General features: G+C 34.3%; 1 protein-coding gene across 1 annotated transcript in view; it reads left to right on the top strand.

The window, feature by feature from the left end:
- The window catches only part of LOC144980782 (ecto-NOX disulfide-thiol exchanger 2-like), a 34,555-nt gene that overhangs the window by 4,921 nt on the left and 7,288 nt on the right, over positions 1-22,346 (top strand). Inside the window, exons 3-10 of the mRNA XM_078928585.1 lie at positions 2,782-2,918; positions 5,891-6,209; positions 7,558-7,767; positions 8,634-8,867; positions 9,932-10,144; positions 16,133-16,239; positions 21,144-21,294; positions 22,118-22,296. Of these exons, the coding sequence (XP_078784711.1) occupies positions 2,782-2,918; positions 5,891-6,209; positions 7,558-7,767; positions 8,634-8,867; positions 9,932-10,144; positions 16,133-16,239; positions 21,144-21,294; positions 22,118-22,296 (1,550 nt within the window). The remainder of the gene's footprint in view (positions 1-2,781; positions 2,919-5,890; positions 6,210-7,557; positions 7,768-8,633; positions 8,868-9,931; positions 10,145-16,132; positions 16,240-21,143; positions 21,295-22,117; positions 22,297-22,346) is intronic.

Raw genomic sequence — 22,346 nt, forward strand, 5'->3', positions numbered from 1 at the left:
GTGTGTGTGTGTGTGTGTGCGTTTGTGTCTGTGTATGGGTGTCGGTGTGAATGTCTGTCCAGTCGTTTTCATTTGTTTAGTTGTTTTTTGGGGGTTTGTGTGTTTTTCTTTTTCATCGTCTTCATATCTCTCACTTTCCACACATTCTTCTATTTTTTGTCCACACTTTTGGAGAAGGTAGTACTTACACAATTATTATCTCATCTTAAGAACAACAGTTCAGTCAGCCTACAAACAGCAACACAGAACTGAAACGGCGCTTCTTAAAATCTTTTGTTATATAATGCGGATGCTAACAATATCAATTTATTATGCCTTGAAGATCTTTTAGCTGCCTTTGACACCATTGACCATTACATTTTGTTAAGAAGACTAGAAAATACGTAGGCGTAAAAGGAATTGCCCTTAAAACGGTTTACATCATACAAAAATGTATTTACATGATCGATGGCAGACTGTCGTGGTGAATGGTATTCAGTCAGAACAAGTTTGAGTAAACTTTGCGTTCTTGGCCCTGTCCTTTTTTTCTGTATATAAGCACCCCCTTTCTAGTGTGATATCCAGATTCAATCTGAGTTATCATTTTAATGCTGGTGATACGCAAATTTATGATTCAGTACCCCTAAGTAATTTACAATTCTTAATACAACGAATTTCGAGCTGTTTTAATGAGATTAAATCTTGAATGTACCATAACAAGTTAAAATTAAATGATAGTAAATGATAGTAAAACTGAGATTTTAAAGTGTGGAAGGCAAATAATTCACCTATTTCTCTCGGAAATAGCACAATAGAATTTTCAAATAAAGCAAAAAACCTTAGCGTCATCATTGATAAACATCTTTCCATAACAAGCTGCTACGTGAATAACACCATACAATCTATGTACATAGAAATGAATAAAATAAGCAAAATTCGTAATTTAATATGGCAGAACTTTTAATTAATTACCTTGTTTTATCCAAATTGTACTATTGTAACTCCCTGTGGGCGAAATTAGCTAAAGACAAAATAATTTTTCTGTTCATCTTATTAGCTCATAATTTGGGCACCTTTTTAAATTTAGTAAGAATGGTGTCGCCTATTTCATTCAGTATAAATGTACCAACAGATTTCGTTCCATTTCATGCTTTTCGTTTCCTATGACAATGAAGATATTGATTTTAAAACAAAAAGGGATGTGTGTGTACGTATTGGGGACTGGGGGGGGGGGGGGGGGGGGGGGGACATACCCTATTTTCCAGCTATTCTTAGGTTTAATTCACTATCACTCACTCCTCACCCCATATCGTTGTACAATGACAAAACCCTGATACACAATTAAAGTCTAATTTACAAGATAGCCAAAATCATCAATAAGCGTAAATTAAATCTATGATGCTTAATAAAAATAGACTCATCTTGAAAAAGGAGTCAGGGTCTAAAAGATTGAGGAATAGTCTAATGTAGTAATATTATATCAGAGTCACGCCTACAAACTTGACGGAGATAATTTATTCATTCCCCTCACGCCAGGTCAAACACACTTAGCCTTGCCTCTCACTCGTCCGTGATGGCGAGTGCTCGCCCTCGCTGAAGTGAAACGTTTGTCGATCGAGTTATTCGTATTTTGCTTATTCTTAACTTAGATACTGTTCTTTTGGTGAATACGGACGAGGCATTTTGCATTGCGGTTAACCAGGGTGAACAGTATGTGAGACGGTCGTATAAGATACTGTCCTTTTGTTGGTTACAGGTAGAGTTATTTGCTTGGCTTTAACCAAGAAAGAACAGTATCTCAAAATATTACGCAACATATTACGTCAATGAAATCGCCGACTAACAGAAAAACGCAATTTATCATCAGCTATTATTTAATGTTAGAAGACTTCCACTATGTAATAGAATTAAAGAGTTATGGATGAAAAAACTAGATGTGTCGATTGCGGCAAAACTGGCTGGATTTGGGTCAGCCCAGATACTGTCTTTTTGTTGGTTAGGGCAGATGTGTGGAGAAGAGACGGAATAGAAAAGTTGGTAACATCTGGGATGATCGAATGAAAGAGAGCTAGAGGATCGTGATTCGTGGAGACAGCTGACCGGCAACGTGCTCAAGAGCACAAGCCACGATGGATGATGATGAAGACATTTAGCCCCTTGTACTACTTTACAGCAGTCTGCTGTGGTCAATGCCTGGGTTCAAGGTTGCCAATTTGCCGTATATTTTTTTTACGGAATTCATTACATTTTCCAATCACCTGCTAAACAGGAAAACAGTTAGTACATCACATAATGTCTTTCTAATGGAGTGTGGCGCTCAGAAAGGTGTTGTCAATCAATGGGTTTTTGTGTAAAAGTTCAGGAAATATTTGCCTATTGAATTGGCAACCCTCTAGGTTATAATTATAATCTGTCTTTTTTTTTTTCTCAAGATAAGCGGCAAGGAGGATTTTCCTCTGGAATGAATACAAATACAAGTTGTTTTGGGTTTGTTTTTGGGGGTTTTTTGGGGGGTTTTTTTGTTGTTATTTATTTATTTATATATTTGAAAGAGTCAAAGAGTAGAAGTGATTTGTTGAAAGTTTTTCCAATTTTTGTGCAATTTTTTCTTTCTTCCCAGACAATGTATCAAGCAGCACTTCCAAGGAGTTGTTTTGGATTTCGTTTTTGGGTGTGGTTTTTTTTAGTTTTTTTTTTTGTTTTTTTTTGTTATTTATTTATTTATTTATTTATGTGTTTGATAAAATAGAAGCACATTGAAAGCTATTTCAATTTTTGGTGCAATTTTTTCTTTCTGCCCAGACAATGTATCGAGCAGCACCTCCAACCAGGCAGCTGGCAAAGGCAACATGATGGGCATGGTTAGCATGGGGAATATGATGGGGCCGATGGTGGAACCGATGGGCTCCAACCCTGGCATGATGATGATGAATTCTATGGTGAGTGGCTGAGTGAGGCGGGTGTGGGGAAGATTTTATGCCACTGATTATTGTGATAGGTTTATGTTGTTGTTGTAAGTGTTTTATTATGATATGACTGTCGTGTCTCGATCAAGCTGTTGTGAGTAATCTTCATGTTGTGTTTGTTCACTGTCTCCCGCGTAAACTTGACGTCATCGTGGCTATCCTATAAAAGCTCGCGACACCCTTCATTCTTTTCTCTTCGACAACAAGCCTAATTCTAGATCTATACTATTTTGCCTTTTGTTGAATCTTACCACAGATCCGATCTGCCATGTTTTAGAGTTAGACTTTACCGGGACGATTCCCGATGTGCTTTTAGAGCATTTTTAACCGCCCATATATGTCCTCTATATATATGGAGAACGCCCACTTCGGTGGAGACTTTTTCTGAACTTTTCCCTTTATTTTACACATCGTGAACGAGATTGGGAATCGTCATGCACGGTATGAGTGGGAATGTACTCATCTGGAAGGCAAAGTGATTGTCGCATGACTGTGACTCCATGTGTTTGATAATTGATGAGAGCTGTTACTATTATTTTATGCTTTGATTATTCCCAGACAGGGTCTGCCAATAACGAAAATTGGTTATTCCCAGACACCTGTCTGGGAATATGGAAATTTCTTATCCCCAGACACTTTTTTGAAACTCCGCTCTTTTAAACAATTATCCACATTCCAGAATATGGAATGTTTCGAAATGCACATAGAAATAAGTAAAGTTAAGGGGCGGTTTGGGTCTAATTATTAGGAAAATCCTTCAAAAATTTGATTTTGAGATTTTGGTGGAAAATTATATTTTATTATCTTAGAAATAATATAATTGAGAGTCCAAATTTTTAAAGTAGACTATAACGGCACGAAATACACAGTCGAATATGGTACAGGTAGTAAGAAATGTGTGAAAAACCGGAAGCCATTTTGCTATTTTCTCAATATGTCATTTTTCTAAGGGTATTGGAAACTGTGTCAAACGTTTCTCAGAATCTATTGAGAGATTTTTTTGATAAGATTTGTGAATTTTAAATTATAATCCTAAATCTAAATTTTTTACATCAATTTTTTCATAACATTTTGATTCTCAAATTTGTAATGATCCAATAAAAATTCCATAAGCTAAAGCCGTAAAATCTCTCAATGGTGACACACTATGGTACAATGTTGACAAGAGGGAAGAATATGGAGGTCATTCCTTCATTAGTTTTTGTGGAACGTTTGCCACAAGATTGTTATATTTTTTTTATGTCAGACCCCCAAATTAGATCGCAAAATGGGTATCCACACAGATAATTAAAATTTTTCACCATAAATGTTGTTTTTTAACCTATATTGATGATACAGAATGATTAAAACCGCCCAATATAGGTTATTAAATTTTTTTTAGAAAAGACCCAAACCGCCCCTTAATACAATTTCAATAAAAACATAAAATTAACCAACAATAAATCAGTCGATGGATAATATGTTACTGCATTTACACAATGTGCGTCGACTTTCATGTGGGTGTCATGGCTGAATGGTTTAGTCGTCTGCCTTGGGAGGCTTGTCAGAATCGACCATGTGGGTTCGAATCCTGGTTCCGCCACTTTTTTAAAAAATATTTATTCCATCTTTTTACAGAGCGTTGCAAATGATACATGTCCCACCATCAATATCCCCAAAATTGTGCTGAGAATGAACAAATTATAGAAACAAAAGATGATCAATAAAGTTAACAGGTAGATAGGTAATGAGAATTTTTACTGGTTGGTGGACTATGAACAGATTTGATGATTAACAACTTCCTTGCTGGTTGAAAAAAAAAAAAAGGAGAATTGCCAGTTTGACGTTTTCAGTTCATGGTGACAAAAGAAATTTCATTGATCCATTTGCTTTAAAAAAAAAAAAATAAAGCTGGATTTGGTATTTGATCACTATTTACTTTCATCTTGTGTTAAATATCACTTGATATTAACTGTTTTGGGACACAAATAACCACTGGCATTTTTTTCCAGAATATTTGGCATTTTGCAGAAAATCTTTCTGCCAACTTGTTACATGTTTCTGGGAATAACCAATTTTCGTTATTGGCAGACCCTGTCCGGGAATAATAACAGCCATTATTTTATTATGTTATTGCTGTTATTATGATTATTATTATTATTATTATATTATTATTATTATTATATTATTATTATTATTATATTATTATTATTATTATTATTATTATTATTATTATTTTATTATTATTATTATTATTATTATTATTATTATTATTATTATTATTATTTATTATTATTATTATTATTATTATTTTATTATTATTATTATTTTTTATTATTTATTATTATTTTTATTATTTATTATTTATTATTATTATTATTATTATTATTATTATTATTATATTATTATTATTTATATTATTATTATTTTTATTATTATATTATTATTATATTTTATTAAAATATTAATTATTATTATTATTTTTATTAAAACAAAAATGCTCCGATTATGATCTGGATTAGAGATTAATCCAATGCACAATAAAATTGCCAAATGACGAATCCCCCCAAAAATACAACTCTAACATTATATCGTGTTTCGTTTGCATTCCTGTAAATACTTTTTCCTTGTTAACATTTTAAAAAATTGGAACGCACCACATGCATATTTATGTTACAAATACCTCTGTCGCCAAAAATATTCTAAACTCTAAGTATTATTTCTCAATGTAAAATATGCCCGTGAACAATTTTTAAGGTATTCATAACTATTTCAAAACTTAATAGAATTTTTTTTCTTTGAATATATTATGGTGAAGATACTCACAATGCTGGTTTATTCATTTTATCAGAGTTTGAGCCGTTAGAAGACTCTTTACAGATAAAGGATTTTGATAAATACATTGTGGTTGAAACGTCTTTTAACATGTTTCTTTACTCTTTTTCTCTCCTTTTAAACCATGTAAGTTTGGAAACATGCAGGCTGGTCAGATGCCAGGTCCCATGATGGGAGGTCAGATACCAGGGCCCGGTATGATGGGCCCTGTTCCCCAGAACATGATGGGGCCCGGTCCCAGTGCACAGAACATGGTGGGAGGTCCTCAAGGCCTGATGGGTGCCGGTCCGCAGGCTATGATGGCTCCACAGGGACCGGGACCACAGGGAATGATGGGAGGGGGACCACCACAAGCCTTGATGGGACCCATGGGAATGATGGCGTCCAGTGGACTCGTTAAGAAAGAAGTGATTACGCTGAAGTCCTGTGTGCTTTACCCACCCCCATCAGGTGATTAGGATTATGTGTTTTTTGTGAATTTTTTTTTCTACCCAATTCACTACAATCATACCCACCCCCATCAGGTGATTAGGATTATATGTATATGTTTTGTGTGAATTTTTTGTCTACCCAATTCACTACAATCATACCCACCCCCATCAGGTGATTAGGATTATATGTATATGTTTTGTGTGAATTTTTTGTCTACCCAATTCACTACAATCATACCACCCCATCAGGTGATTAGGATTATATGTATATGTTTTGTGTGAATTTTTTGTCTACCAATTCACTACAATCATACCCCCCATCAGGTGATTAGGATTATATGTATATGTTTTGTGTGAATTTTTTGTTTACCCAATTCACTACAATCATACCCACCCCCATCAGGTGATTAGGATTATATGTATATGTTTTGTGTGAATTTTTTGTCTACCCAATTCACTACAATCATACCCACCCCCATCAGGTGATTAGGATTATATGTATATGTTTTGTGTGAATTTTTTGTCTACCCAATTCACTACAATCATACCCACCCCCATCAGGTGATTAGGATTATATGTATATGTTTTGTGTGAATTTTTTGTCTACCCAATTCACTACAATCATCAATTCTGCAGCTGCTTCCAATTAGAAGGTTAATTCACTCAACCTTAACACAGACTATATCCGTAGTATGCCCGGGGTTACTTTTACCCCATGTCTATTTATTACATTTTTCTGGGACAAATTATAGCCGTAGTATAAAAGCTAATGTTTTTAGTTTTTACATGTTTATGGTAGTTGAATAAAACTATCTATGTACATGCTTATTTTCAATACATTTTTATTTCCAATTTTGAAAAGTAGCAAAAATCTCTAGGATTGAGTGAGTTAAGTGACACTTGTGTGGTGAAGAATTATATCAGGCTGTCATTCTATGCATTAAAATAAATAACGATAATAATTTAAGGGACATTCTCAAAATACAAATTAAGTTTGATTGTAACTTATTTTAAAATTCTTGAATTGAGGGGTTTGAATCTTTAAAGATATTTAAAAAGTGATGAAAAGCTGATTATAGGATATCCGTTTTTTGTTGTTTTTTTTGGTTGAAATTTGAATTTCATTAGCAGTAATATATACTATAGTACATGTAGTACACAATATAGTACATTCACTAGTGGCTATGTAAATATGTACTGAAAGATAGGAGAATTTTCTAATCAGTTGAAATTTCACATTTTAATGCTGTTAGGTGTAGAATATGGAAACTTCTTTTTTTACATTTTGACATTTAAAGAAGCTTAAGATAAGTATTGAAAAAAAAAAAGAAGAATTTTGATTAATATTTAATGTTTTATAATGACAGGAGTTCCACCAAGAAGCATAAGAGAGAAGCCCCCAGGCTGTAAAACCATTTTCGTCGGGGGGTTACCAGACAAGTGCACAGAGGAGATCTTGGGGGAGATTTTTGAGATTTGTGGACCCATCGATCGGATTAGAATGAATAACAAGAAGAAATTTACACACATCCGATTTCAGAACATGGAGTCTGTGGAAGAAGCTCTTTTTATTTCTGGTCAGTAATAAAAGTTACGCTCTTTTTAAAAAAAAAAATAATAATAATAATATTCCCTTTTTTCATCCCATAGGGAAAATTTGACTTTAGGGTCTGTTCCAAGGGAAGACTGGGATAACCCAGGCATCAGCTGCAGTGCAGTGCCACAAATTGAGCTAGGGCAAGGTGACTTGCTCAAGGCCACACAGCGCAGCGGCGGGTGGTTGAACTCGGTACTTTTCGGGTACGAAGCAAAGACTGTACCCCTGAGCCACACTGCCCCCTTGAAACATTTAATAATAATGATAGTAATTTATATATATTGCTTTACTATCCACTAGTAATGTGCTCATCAGCCCTTTACAAACTAGGCGCACATACAAACACACACATATATACTCATCCTCTTTCTCTCTTCCCTTGCTATCTCTCTTTTTTTTTCTTTCTTCTTTTGGATAGGTGGCAGGTATTTAAAAAGTAAGCTAAATCAACAGATCTTTTTTTCTTCTTTTGGCTGGACATCAATGGCAGTGATGTGGTCTAGTGTTATGACACTCGCTTTTGGATCGGAAGGTCCTGGGTTCGAGCATCACTCTGAACATAGCTGAGTCCTTGGAAAAGGCTCTTTACTCACATTCTCTCACCGAACTCGGATGTAAAATGAGTAGTTGGCCATTAACAGCATTGTCTCTGTCAGGGAAAAAGTGTAATTTCGCCTAACGGGCGTCATGTATCGTCCTACATGTTACGTGTTGCTGTTGGTCAGGAACCCCTTGTAAAACGCTTTGAGCACATTTAGTGGATATTGCGCTATATAAAAAGCTCAATTTAAAAAAAAAAAAAAAATTTTTTTTAGACGGCAAGTTAATTTCTCTTTCTCGTTTCAGGCTACAGAATGAAGATAAATGATTCGGACGATCCAGAGAACACGGGCCGTATTCACATCAACTACGCGGAGGACCGAGATGACCTGTATGAATTTGAGTGTCTCCAGAGAGCACTGGCCAGGGAGATGAGGCATAAACAGAGGATGGAGGAGGAGAGAAATCGTCCCCCAAGCCCCCAACCTATCGTACGGTACTCTGAACACGAAGCCATCTCTTTGTTGGAAAAGATGAAGTGTGAGTATTGAAAATTAGAGAGAAAAAAATGCATTATGGGTCATAGGATAAACCAACGAAACCCACTACGTCTTCAATGCATACCTGCCGAACTTTTCATAATTTTACGAATTTTAGACAAATTTCATGGCCAAATACGAAATTTTATGGAAAATTACGAATTTTTAATTCCTAGTACTATTTATATTATTATAATAATAATAATAATAATAATAATAATAATAATAATAATAATAATAATAATAATGATGATGATGATGAAAAGAAGAAGAACTGCTACTACTACTATTACTACTACTACTATAATAATAATAATAATGATAATAATAATATTGTATTGTTCATACACATTTTCGGAAATAACAAATTTCCTTGTTTAATTACTAAAAATTGACATAAAAATTACTATATAAAAATTACTAAATTTGGAGTTTTCAATTTGGCAGGTCTGTCAATGTAAAACTAATCACTGTCATGTTTGTTATCATGGAAAAATACCATACTAAATCTGTCCCTCTCTCTTGTCGCAATAAATGTTTTTTTGTTGTTTTTTTTTATAATAATAAAAAAAAAACTTGCAAGTTTAGGTGTGAAAATTATTAAATGTTGTGCTCAATTTGTCCATGCCAAAGGTTTTCTTTTCATGTTTTCCACATCCTTTTTTTATTGTTGTGTTGATGAAGGTTTTGTACCCGAAACGTCCATTGTCTGTTTATTGTTCCCATCCGAAGCTTCTACATTACCACTCTTTCCTAAGTATTTATATGAGAGTTGTCCCCCTTTATCCATCCCATACTTGGTTTCCTGTACATTTACCTCGGTCAGGAGAATGAGTGAGTCAGTGGTTGTCTCCCCTTTACAGTCTTCATTGTGGGGGGGACCAAACTAAGGGGCACTATTGAATTTGAGAGAATATACAATGAAAAGGTTATATGATAGGTTTACATTTTTATATATAGCATAAAAAGCTTTGCCTTTTACCATCTCATATTTGCACTGTTGCGAATGATTTTTAAATTTAAGTTTGACTTTTTTTTTATATTCTTCCGTTTACTTGTTTTTAGCGGATGAAAACTTTGTCAAAGCATCCCAGTTGCTCATCACCTGGTTGGAGAGGGGTGAATGTAATCGCAAGACAGCAAATACTTTCTACGCATTTGTACAGAATGTGCAGGGCACCATGAGGCATGTCTCCAATGAAATGCAGAATCTTAACACAGAGTTTGAACAGTACAAGATCCAGTACCAGTCTAAACTGCAAGGAATGATCGGGCAAAGTGAGTCATTCGTTGTTTTTTTTAAAGATTTTTTTCTTCTTGGATATCTTCGAGTCAGTTTCTTTCAACCACAATGACATCGTGGCCTTCTGTCCTGGGACTGTCCAAATTTGGCAATCTAGAGAATATTTATTATTTTTAAAGTAGTAGTTGTAAGCTTCACACTCCGAATGACGCTTGCTGAGAATTGTGTGATTCAGTCATAGTCGATGAGTAAAGCTGCTCTCTCCATCCATGTTGTTAATTGTTTCCATTGGTCACAGTCACAGTCCTGGGCAAGGGTTTTGAGGCTGTCAATATCTTGTCGTGACTTTAGTACGGAGGGCACTGCAATAGTTAGTTCTTAGTTCTTCAGGGATTAATTCGACTTATTTGAATCCAGAAATTTCTGATGTGTAGAGAGATCCTGGGTTAAAAGAGAAAGAAAACAGATTGTTTCATGTGTGGAAATGACTCTTGCATATCCCAGGATTATGCTTTTTTTTTTTGACTAGTGATCTAAAACAAGGACCATAAAAAAGGTCTAACTCTAGATTATATTATAATCAAGTAGGGTAAAGTATTTAAAGTGCTTCACACTGCTGAGGCAGCAGGGGAAAGAAACAATAAAAACCTTGAGCATTTATACAGCGCAATATCTACTATACATGCTTTGATCATGGTTAGTGGTTACTGCACTTTACAAGGAGTCCAACAGCAACATTTAACATCTAGAGATGAGACCTGATGCCTGTTAGGTGACATTACCTAAAGACATTTCATAGACAACACTGATAATCACCAGGTACTCATTTTACACTTGAGTACGGTGAGAGAATGTGAGTAAAGAGACTTTTCCAAGGACTCAACTGTGCGCTACTCAGAGTGAGACTCGAACCTTGGACATTCCGGTCTGAAGGCGAGTGTCATACCATTTAACCACCCAGTTACACAGAATCCTTACAGTAATAATCAACCATCCGGTTACTGACCACCACTCAACATAATTTTACTTCATAACTAACCAAGAAAATGTTCTGTTCAGCCTTCCCTGCCAAAAGCCATTGCATGTTTTGTCTTGAAGCAAACAGCGTTTCCAACTGAAGGTAAAGTAAATTATATGACACCAGTGTAACTTATAACTGGGAGTTATACACGGGAAATGGTCAAATAGAACACAAAAACAAAAGCCGTAGAAAAATAATAAAATGTATGATTTCTGTAGAGAAAAAGAGGAGTTTTATTCCTCACAGTCACTGTCAGATGTCCTTTATATATTGTGTGTGTGTCGCTTTAAAGTTGAGCTTGAGCTTTTAAATAATGCAATATCCACTAAACATGCTCAAAGCGCTTTATAAGGGGTCCCTGACCAACAGCAACACGTAACATGTAGAACGAGACAATGACGCCTGTTAGGCGATATTACAATTTTTTCAGACAGAGACTCTGCTGTTAATGGCCAGGTGCTTATTTTACACCTGATTACGGTGAGAGAATGTGAGTAAAGAGCCTTTTCCAATTTGACTTTTACCTGTTAAGAGAAAGCATTGGTGTATACGTCTCGATCTCTGGTGAGTTATTCTATGTGTGCTTTTAGTTAATTGCTCTGATGTCCACTTCCATCTCAACCACTCTTTTGTCAAGACTTCTTTTTTTTTTGGTCTCAATTCCTTCATTTCTCTTCAAAACTTTTGTCTTTTTTAAATGTCACATTTTAAGCGTAAATGGAATTAGCTTTAAAAAGGCAAGGTCATAGTTAATGACTGCATGTTCTTGAAACATGCTCTCAAGACATATAATATTTTCCCCTCTCAATGCATTGTTTTCAAACTCCTTCAGTGGCTTCGTCCCCTAACCCCTCACCAATCCATGGACCCTGACGGGGGCCTCCAGACTCCTGGCAATTTTCGGGAACTATTTGAAATTGGGCGTTGGAAGCACTGACAAGGAAATAGGAAGTGTTAGATTTGGAATACTTATCAAGCGCCTAGAGTCTGGTTCTCAGAGTTATAGTGCTATATAAGTTTTCAGCATTGTTATTATTATTATTATTAATATCATTTTTGTAAGAGGAAGTCCAGGTCAGGCCTTCTATAACTCACCCCTGATGGATACTGATTTCCTGTCTGATGATGTGTGTAAGGTGAGATGTAGTAAAAGACTCTTGAAATAAGGCCAGATAATTTTGTGACTTACAAACTCAATCTGGTATTGTGTCTTGGTCAGCCAGACCTTGAAGTCTAGGAGGTGGTCACAAGATTTTTCACCTTAAGCCTATAGTAGTTGATTCTCATCATTGTCATCCTATTTTGAAGACATAAATAAAAATGAATATGACAGCTTGAAAAATAAATAAATAAAATATATATATATATATATATATATATATATATATATATATATATATATATATATATATATATATATATATATATATATATATATATATTATTAAATATATTATTATTATTTAAAATATTATTTTAAATAATATATATTTTAATATAATAATATATATATATATATATATATATATATATATATATATATATATATATATATATTATATATATATATATATATATTATTATTATTAAAATATTATTATTTAAAATATTTACCACAATGTTTGAGACAGTCTACATTAATGTTTCAGGCTTAATTTGCCATCGTCAGGACTGAGTTGTTTTGTTGACTGTTGTTGTTTCTTGAAGTGGTTCCGGTTTAAAGTTGCTTAACAAGAATTTACAAGATGTGGACACGTTCCGTACATCTCACTTTTCGTGTTGAGTGTGGCTTCATGAGGGTGTTTGATTATAGTATATTTCTCTTCCAGGCATAAGCTACATTGTTTTGATGTTGGTGTGTATCCTGTTGCTTTGGATAAAATTTTCCATGAAATGTTGTGGTCTAGTTTGTTGTCTTTTAATTTCCAAATATGTTCGCTGAGTTTTGTGGATGTTTTTTTTGTTAATGTTGAGGTGTGGAGGTTGTATCTTGTTTTGAAATTATTTTCTGTTAGTCCTACATATTTTTCTTGCTTGTTTGTTTTAGTTTCTGTGTTTTATTTTATGTAGCTTGTGGTGTTTTGGAAAGTGTGTATCAATTAATTTCAGGAACTGCTGTCCTATGTTTGTGCTGACGTTTTTGTCGAAAGGTGGGTTGAACCAAGTTATGTGTCGTTTTCTTGTTTTACGTTCCTGAAATTAATTGATACACACTTTCCAAAAAACTACAAGCTACATAAAATTATCAACAGGAATACCATAAAAATAAGCTACTCGTGTATGCGCAACATAGAACAAATAATTTCAAGCCACAACAAAAAAATATTAATAAACCACCGACAAGAGCAAAACCCACCCACCAGAAAATGCAACTGCAGAAATAAAGAACATTGCCCGCTAAACAAACAATGCTTAGAATCAAGTTTAATTTACCAAGCCACAGTCACAGAAACTAAAACAAACAAGCAAGAAAAATATGTAGGACTAACAGAAAATAATTTCAAAACAAGATACAACCTCCACACCTCAACATTTAAAAACACTAACAACAAAACATCCACAAAACTCAGCGAACATATTTGGAAATTAAAAGACAACAAACTAGACCACAACATTTCATGGAAAATTTTATCCAAAGCAACAGGATACACACCAACATCAAAACAATGTAGCTTATGCCTGGAAGAGAAATATACTATAATCAAACACCCTCATGAAGCCACACTCAACACGAAAAGTGAGATGTACGGAACGTGTCCACATCGGGGTAAATTCTTGTTAAGCAACTTTAAACCGGAACCACTTCAAGAAACAACAACAGTCAACAAAACAACTCAGTCCTGACGATGGCAATTTAAGCCTGAAACATTAATGTAGACTGTCTCAAACATTGTGGTAAATATTTTAAATAATAATAATTCGCTCCATTACTACATGTCGAGCACTTTTCGTATCATATTTGTATCAAACACGATTCAATATATATATATATATATAATTCCCGTTAGTCATCCTGAAGGGGATATTTGTCTCTAGGGTCTATTCCAAGGGAAGACTGGAATAACCCAGCGTCAGCCACAGTGCAGCACCGCAAAGTGAGCTAGGGCAAGGTGACTTGCTCAAGGCCACACAACTAGGCAGATTGCTGAATTGATGAACTCGTTACCTTTTGGGTATGAAGCACAGACTGTACCGCTGAGCCACCCTGCCCCCAAGAACAAAATACAGAACACGATCATTTCTTGCTCAAAATCCCTCTCCAGCCAACACTGAAAACTGTTTCATTGTTGTTTTGTTGTTGGCTGAAGAAGGAATCTGAGCCCGTAACGTTCCATGTTTGGTATTTTGTTCTTTTTTATTGAAGCTGTTATATTCATTTTTGTTTATTACTTTTGACAGTCCACGGTTTCTAAGAAGCTCAGTTTCACTTTTGACTTCTAGTTTAAGACAGTAACTTGTCTTTGATTTTAAATTGTGTTGTTAATAAATTTTTAAAACAAGCTCGTCCTCTTTTCCAAAATCTTACAGTGGAAATTATCTTTGAAGCTGACATGAGCTTAGACATTTGGTTGATGCGATGAGAATTTGGCTTTGTTTTGGGGTAAGAGAATTAGCGACTTGGCTTAAAAAGAACTAAGTTGTTGTCCAAAGCTTTATACAGGTTTGACTCATCCGATTGGTAAACTTTTTTAACCAGTCAACTGCTGTATTGTGGGAAAACTCATATTTAAAGATTTGGCCTGAAAACTCTTCTTTCAAATATTGATTGATATTTAAATTACCCTCATTTTGGCTAAAGTCTCAAACCTGGGACTTCGCAAAGATTTTTTTTCCCTCAACCCTCCCTGTCCACCTATCAGTGATTGGGTAGCTGGGTCTGTTTGATCTGGTGAAAAGTAAGTTGCCATAGTTTAGTGCCCTATCCAAAGGGTAGCAAGCAATTTCTATTGTCTTTTCCATGCTATAGGAACCGGGATAAACTCCAGCTCCACTGGCCTAACGGCTCTGAAGGACTTCTTTTTGTTTGTTTTTTTTTGTTGTTTTTTTTAAAATCTTATTATAATGAATAACTGTCGCAGTACCACTGAGTCATAGACTCCAACTCAAAGATCCTCTGACTTTTTGACAAGACAAAGTGTGATCCTACTATCTAGTCTACTTTTGATGGGACTCACGGCAGTGAGCAAGAAAGGTATACATTTATATAGTCATCGATTGACTGACACCCTGGACTGTCACAATTGGCAAACTGTTGGTTTCACGTTCCATGAAACCTTTGACGTCAAAAGACAGATGATGAGGTAACCTGTTGATATCAGTGAAGATAATACGGTTTGCATTTTAACAGAGGCCAAAACTTTCCACAATTCACGATTCTCAATGTCTTTTACAAAACATCCTTTATTTTCCTATCATGTGATATGGAATTAATTCCATTGTAAAAGTTATCTGCTAGGCATTTCTTTTTTTTTTTTGCTACATCTTTTACAATCCATAACTACCTGCACCCAAGTACTCATTCAATTCTGAGTTGAATGTGGTAAAATTTGGAAAGTGGAATAATATGTGTAAAACACCTAACCCAAGGAGGCATGCTGGACCAGAGTGCCCAGAATCAACGGAACTGGGATCATATTTCACTATTTTTATCAAGTTTCTAAGTCACATTGCAGCACTTGTTGCTTTCTTGGTAAATAAAAAATGTTTAAGTCTATATTTAGTTGAAACCAGGTGAAGAAAAGGTGAAAATATAATTTGAATTTTAAAAAAATAAATTGTTTTTTTAATTCAAATTATATTTTTACCTTTTCTTCACCTGGTTTCAACTAAATGTAGACTTAAACATTTTTTATTTACCAAGAAAGCAACAAGTGCTGCAATGTGACTCAGAAACTTGATAAAAATAGTGAGATATGATTCCATTGAAGACTGATAGATTTTTTTGAAGAGAAAATGATTGAATGACTTGATAAAGCATTGCGTTGTTTCTACACTCATCTAGTCTGCCAGGTGGAAAGAGTTCTAGCCAGTGCCCAGAAACAACGGAACTGGGATCATTTTAGCAAGGCCCAAAGGAAGAATATCCAGACCTGGCAACGCCAGGCCAAGGTACAGTCAGCAGAACTGCCGTACTCTGACAATAACAACAAATTAAATGTTTTGGCCAGATTAATTTTATAAAAAATATTGAAATAGGATTTTCTCCAACTTCATAGGTTTTGGACCCTTTGAAGAGATGGGAGTCATCTTCTTAACCCTACAGCTGTCAGGGCCGACTCAAAGTGCAATTTTTGTCAGGATATGACCACCATTTGCATCAATTTCAACAAGAGGTGATGGTAATTGTGGTGAGACTAACTTGTGTAGAAGTTAGGGTAGTATCACAGTTACTAATCTCTAGCAATATAGCAATGGAAACAGTCATCATATTCTGACAAAAGTTGGGTCTTTTTTTTTTCTTTCTTTAATTTTTTTTTTTTTTTTTTTGGGGGGGGGGGGGGGGGGGGGGAGTGAAATCAGCCCTGTCACCTCTAGGATTAATCAATATTTGAAGACAACGTTTTTTAGCTAAAGAAAGAAAATGTGCATTGTCAGTGTTGGGCAGGATTGTGATGGTAACAAAACAAACAGAGCTGCCAACCATTCAGTTTTTTGTCTTTCTTTTTATAATTCATCCTCAAATGTAAAAAAAGATTCAATGAAAAATAGCAATAGATTAATCCAATATTTTGAACTATTTTAATAGACAAGTTCAATTTGAACAACATTACTGTTTGGAAAATTTACCCAATGTTTATCTCTGGAATGATAAGACAAATAGATAATAATGGTGGATGGCATCTCTGTACATTCTGTATCTTTAGCATCAAGATTTTGCTTTATTCAATCTCCAAAACTACCGAAATGTAAAACAACAAGGTTTTGAAAAAGTAAAAATGTGGCTCTGCCCTTTTTTCCCATGTGCTCTACAAATGTAACCAAAAAATAAAGAAGAAAAAAGGAATCAAGCTTAGTTTTAAAGGAAAAACGGAGATTGAATGAAATAGAAATTGAGTGACATTCATTTATCTTGACTGGGGGCTGTGAATCCCATCTCATGGCTAAGACCCTGGTAAGACCAGTGTCTACAGAATACCCATGAATCTTGATGCTTGATGGAAGGTATCGTATTCTGATTGACTTCATATATTTTGGTTTTTAGCTGTTTTTTGCTTTCATTGGTTACAAAAACCAGCGATTCAATAATGTTTTGTTTTTTTGTTTTTCTGTTTTTGCTTTCACTTTCATGACACACACACACACACCCCTATATATATATATATATATATATATATATATATATATATATATATATATATATATATATATATATATATATATATATATATATATATATATATATATATATATCAAAATAACAACTCAGTCCTGAAGATGGCAAATTAAGCCTGAAACATCGATGTAGACTGCCCCAAACATTGTGGTAAATATTTTAAATAATATATATATTTTATATATATATATATATATATATGTGTGTGTGTGTGTGTGTGTGTGTGTGTGTGGTCCTCCCGTTTCCAAGAGGTATTATGTCAGGATGAAGTAGGTGCAGAAAATTGAAATAACAGTCACTTTAGAAAATCATGACGAGAGAGAGAGAGAAACTTTGTTCTACTTTTTGACAGCTGTTGTCATATTTTTGTAGTTATGTCCCTTTGATTTATTTGTCCAAACTGATAAGAAGAGTAAAGATGGCGCTTGCCAGTTGATTTCGAACATTCCCTCTTAACTCTCTATGCAATTGCTACATATCGAACAGTCACAAATAGGAAACTTGGGAGTTTATTTTTGTTCATTTTAGTGGAGAGTAAATACAATTTCTCATGTTGCGAAAAACTGAAAATTGGTATTTCTTATCATTTCAGTAATAAATTCATATTTTGAACCCCGATTCATCCTGATGTAATACCATTTTCAGACAGGAGTCATATATATATATATATATATATATATGAGAAAAATTTTGGAGCTCTTTTGTGACATAAGTATAACACTCGATATCTAAAATAAAGTAGTGGTAAGTATAAGTATGTAGTACTTTAAAATCATGGGACTCATGGAGCTGGAGTCTATTTAGCTTGGTGGCAGCGTGGCTCAGCGGTACGGTCTTAGCTTCGTACCCGAAAGGTACTGAGTTCGATTACCCGTCTTTACGCTGTGTGGCCTTGAACTGGAACAAGTCGCCTCGCCCTAGCTCAATTTGTGGCACTGTAATGCGGCTGACGCCTGGGTTATTCCAGTCTTTCCTTGGAATAGACCCAAGAGACAAATTTCCCATGTAGGATGAATAATGGCAATTGCTCATTGTCCCATGGATAGGATGCCAGTCTATTACAAAGTACTTTCCACCAGATCTAATGGCTATCCATCACTCCTGGTTAGTCTGAAGTCAAACAAAACCAAACTCAGCTGCATTTCCTTTGGATCCACATTCATCCCTGTGCATGTGAAGTGAGTTGTTAGTTCTCTACCACTGAGTTTTTTTTTAAAATAATTTTTTAAATATAAAAAATTGAGCTTTATATAGCGCAATATCCACTAAATGTGCTCAAGGCGCTTTACAAGGGGTCCCTGGTCAACAGCAACATTTAACATGTAGGACGGGGCATGACACCTGTTAGGCGATATTACAATTTTTTGGACAAAGACAACGCTGTTAACGGCCAGGTACTCATTTTACACCTGAGTATGGTGAGAATGTGAGTAAAGAGCCTTTTCCAAGGACTCAACTATGCGCCGAGTGTGAGGCTCGAACCCAGGACCTTCATATCCGAAAGCGAGTGTCATACCACTAGACCACATAGTCGAACGAGTTAACAAGAGCAATGGGTGAGTCTTCTTCTACGAAACAAACAAACAAACCTGCTGGCTGAGTCTGAGAGCGATGGGAGCTGCCTGAAGCCTGGGATCGTGAAAATACTAACGAACATGTGAAAATGGAACAGCTTCGAGTGGGAACAATACAGACAATGGGCATTTCCAGTTCAAACCCTTCATCAGCAAAACAATAAACAAAGGATTGTTGAAAACAAATAAAATATAATGTGCAATTTTGATATCATTTTATTGTTGTTTTCAATGTTCCTTTAGGTATTGTTTTGCTGATGAAGGGTTTGTACCTGAAACGTCTATTGTCAGTACCGTTCACATCCGAATCCTTTCCAATTTTACCTTTTCGTTAGTCTTTTCACTGAGTCTGACTTAGTATTACAGTTGACTGTGAGTTGCTTGAGTCAAGTTGTTCCAAGTCAGAGGATGCTCTAGTGTATTAGTTCCTACTTCACTCTACTGTAATCTGGAAAAACAATTTTAAAATTTTGGACAGAGATCTCGTCCTTCAAATAGTGATCGATTAAATTGACCCCTCAACTTGTCAAAACCTCAAATTTGGAAAATAGGGAAGTGTTTGATAAGATGGGGGTCATTTATTTTAATGAATCAATTTTTCTTGGGCTGAGGATTAAATGGTTCATTTAGCCTTCAAATTGAGAAAAGTTGATTTAAAGTTCATTTTTTGTAATAAACATACAACCTTCAGGCACTCTTTTGTACATAAATTTTGAGCCAATTTCCCGATTTGAAAAACATTTTCATCAGAAGAAAGTCTTTAAAATCTGATTGAAATGCAATTATATCTCAAAATCTTCCAAAAGTGGAGATAAAATCAGTTTATCTTCAGACGAGTTTTCGAGCCAAAGTTTTGAAAAATGTTTTTATCTAGAGTAAGAGTAAGACAATACGGATGTGTTTGGTGGGTTATTAATGATACTACAATTAGTAGACGTGTCTAGTTGGAATATTTTTTCTTATTTAAAATTTTTAACGTAAGTAGCAAGGTGATGATGGCATCTGATTGTTTCCATGATATGTAGTGGGGAAAATTTTAGTGGATTTTTTTCGGGGGAGTTTTTTTTGTTTGTTTTTTTTGTTTTGTTTTCTATTCTTACGATATTGTGTCATTTTATTGTCGTTGTCATCACGCATAATGTTACACATAGTTAAACCATTGTAATTTCCACCAAAAGCACCCTAAAAAAAACGCATCCCCTTGAATTTTAGATGATAATAATAATAATTATTATTATTAGTAATATTATTATTATTATTAGTATTATTATTATTATAATTATTATTATTGTTATTGTTGTTTTTCGTATAAATCTTAATTATATATGGCTAAATATTAATTTAAAAAGATGTTGATATTTTTAAAAATTTAGAGGACAATCCGTAGGTTTTACCATGCTCAATGAACTTCACAATACTCTATATTCCTTTAACAGGCCATCTGGAACCAATTTCCAACTCATGCAGTATTAGCTGCCTGATAGGTGTCCTTTTTTTTACTAACACTCTTACAATTCAATATACGTCACTGCATAGAGCCAGTTATTTATCTATTATATCATCTGGCTCAATGGATGCAAAGTGCCTAACCCAAGGACTTTCACGATAACTTTAAAAATGGCATGACTTTTATTTTTTTACACTGTAAGTTCAACATGCCCCATTGAGCACGGAGGTTGCGTCATTGATTCTTTGGTAGGTACCCGGTATTTGACTGACCAGCACAGAAAATTCTACTATTGATTCATTTACAACCTCTGTAACTGTAACATTGTGTAGGGGTTTTTTTTGGGTGTTATTTTTTGTTTGTTTTGTTTTTGTATTTCCTTTTTTAATATTATTTTTTGTTATTATTTTAATTTTTACTGTTCTTTTCTCTTTTTATACTTTTTTTTAGTTTTTGTTTTGTTATGATTTTGTTTGAAATGTTAAATCAATCTATCCGTAGGACCAGGGACTGTCAAAGATTTTTGAAGAAATGGAATTCTTTGTTATTTGTTAACAGTTTCCTATAATTGGGTGCTTTCTTATAATTTATTTGGTCACTTTATCACTCTTGAAAGTCTTTATAAATATAAATATTCATCACTATTCACTCTGACCAGGAAATGCGAGAGAGTCACGAAAGCTCGGGTTTGAAGGAGGATAATTTGGCCAGCGATGACATGGATTTGTCTGATGATGACGAGATGGACCAGAAACCAACCACGACGTCAAACACCAAGAAACGCAAATCAGAAGGAATATCTGAATCAGGTAGCGCAAGATTTTTCAATTATTTGAATTGAACTTTTATATAGCGCAATATCCACTAAACATGCTTAAAGCACTTTACAAGGGGTCCCTGGCCAACAGCAACACTTAACTTATAGGACAGGGCATGGCGCCTGTTAGGCGATATTACATTTAAACAGATTATTATTATTATTATTATTATTATTATTATTATTATTATTATTATTATTATTATTATTGGGAATCCCGATAGCTCAGTTGGTAGAGCACTCGCTTCACATGTAAAGGGGCCGAGATTGATCCTGGTTGCAGTCAAGATTTTTTTTCAGACCTCCGTGTCCACCCAACAGTGAATGGGTAGCTGAATTTGGCGGAAAGTACTTTGCAATAGACCAGCGTCCTATCCAAAGGATAGCAAGCAATTGCTATTGTCCGTTTCACGCTATAGAAACCAGGATAAACTCCGGCTCTATGGGCAGAATGGCTCTGAAGAACTACTTGTTTTTACTTTTATTATTATTATTATAATTATTATCATTATTATTATTATTATTATTATTATTATTATTATTATTATTATTATTATTATTATTATTATTTTTATTATTATTATTATTATTATTATTAATATTATTATTTTTATTATTATCATTATTTTTATTATTATTATTATTATTATTATTATTATTATTATTATTATTATTATCATTATTATTATTATTATCATCATTATTATTATTATCATTATTATCATTATTATTATTATTATTATTATTATTATTATTATTATTATTATTACTATTATTATTATTATTATCATTATTATTATTATTTCGTTTTCTAGTGGACCTAGAAGCTGAAAGTGAAAATAATAATTTGAAAGAAGAAAACGATCACCTGAAGACCCAGATGGAAGCGTTCAAGAACGAGGTGGACACTGTCAGGGAACAAGGGAAGGCCGACGGTGAGGAGAAGGATAAACAGATCAAGTCATTGCAAAATGCCTTGCAAGGAATGCAACAGGTAGGGTGAACAAGGGAGAAATTCCATATACAGGTGCCACTTCAATAAAA

This window comes from Berghia stephanieae, chromosome 10, assembly GCF_034508935.2.
Source record: "Berghia stephanieae isolate SIO BIC M18660-M18661 chromosome 10, UCSD_Bste_1.3, whole genome shotgun sequence".
NCBI classification, from domain to species: domain Eukaryota; kingdom Metazoa; phylum Mollusca; class Gastropoda; order Nudibranchia; family Aeolidiidae; genus Berghia; species Berghia stephanieae.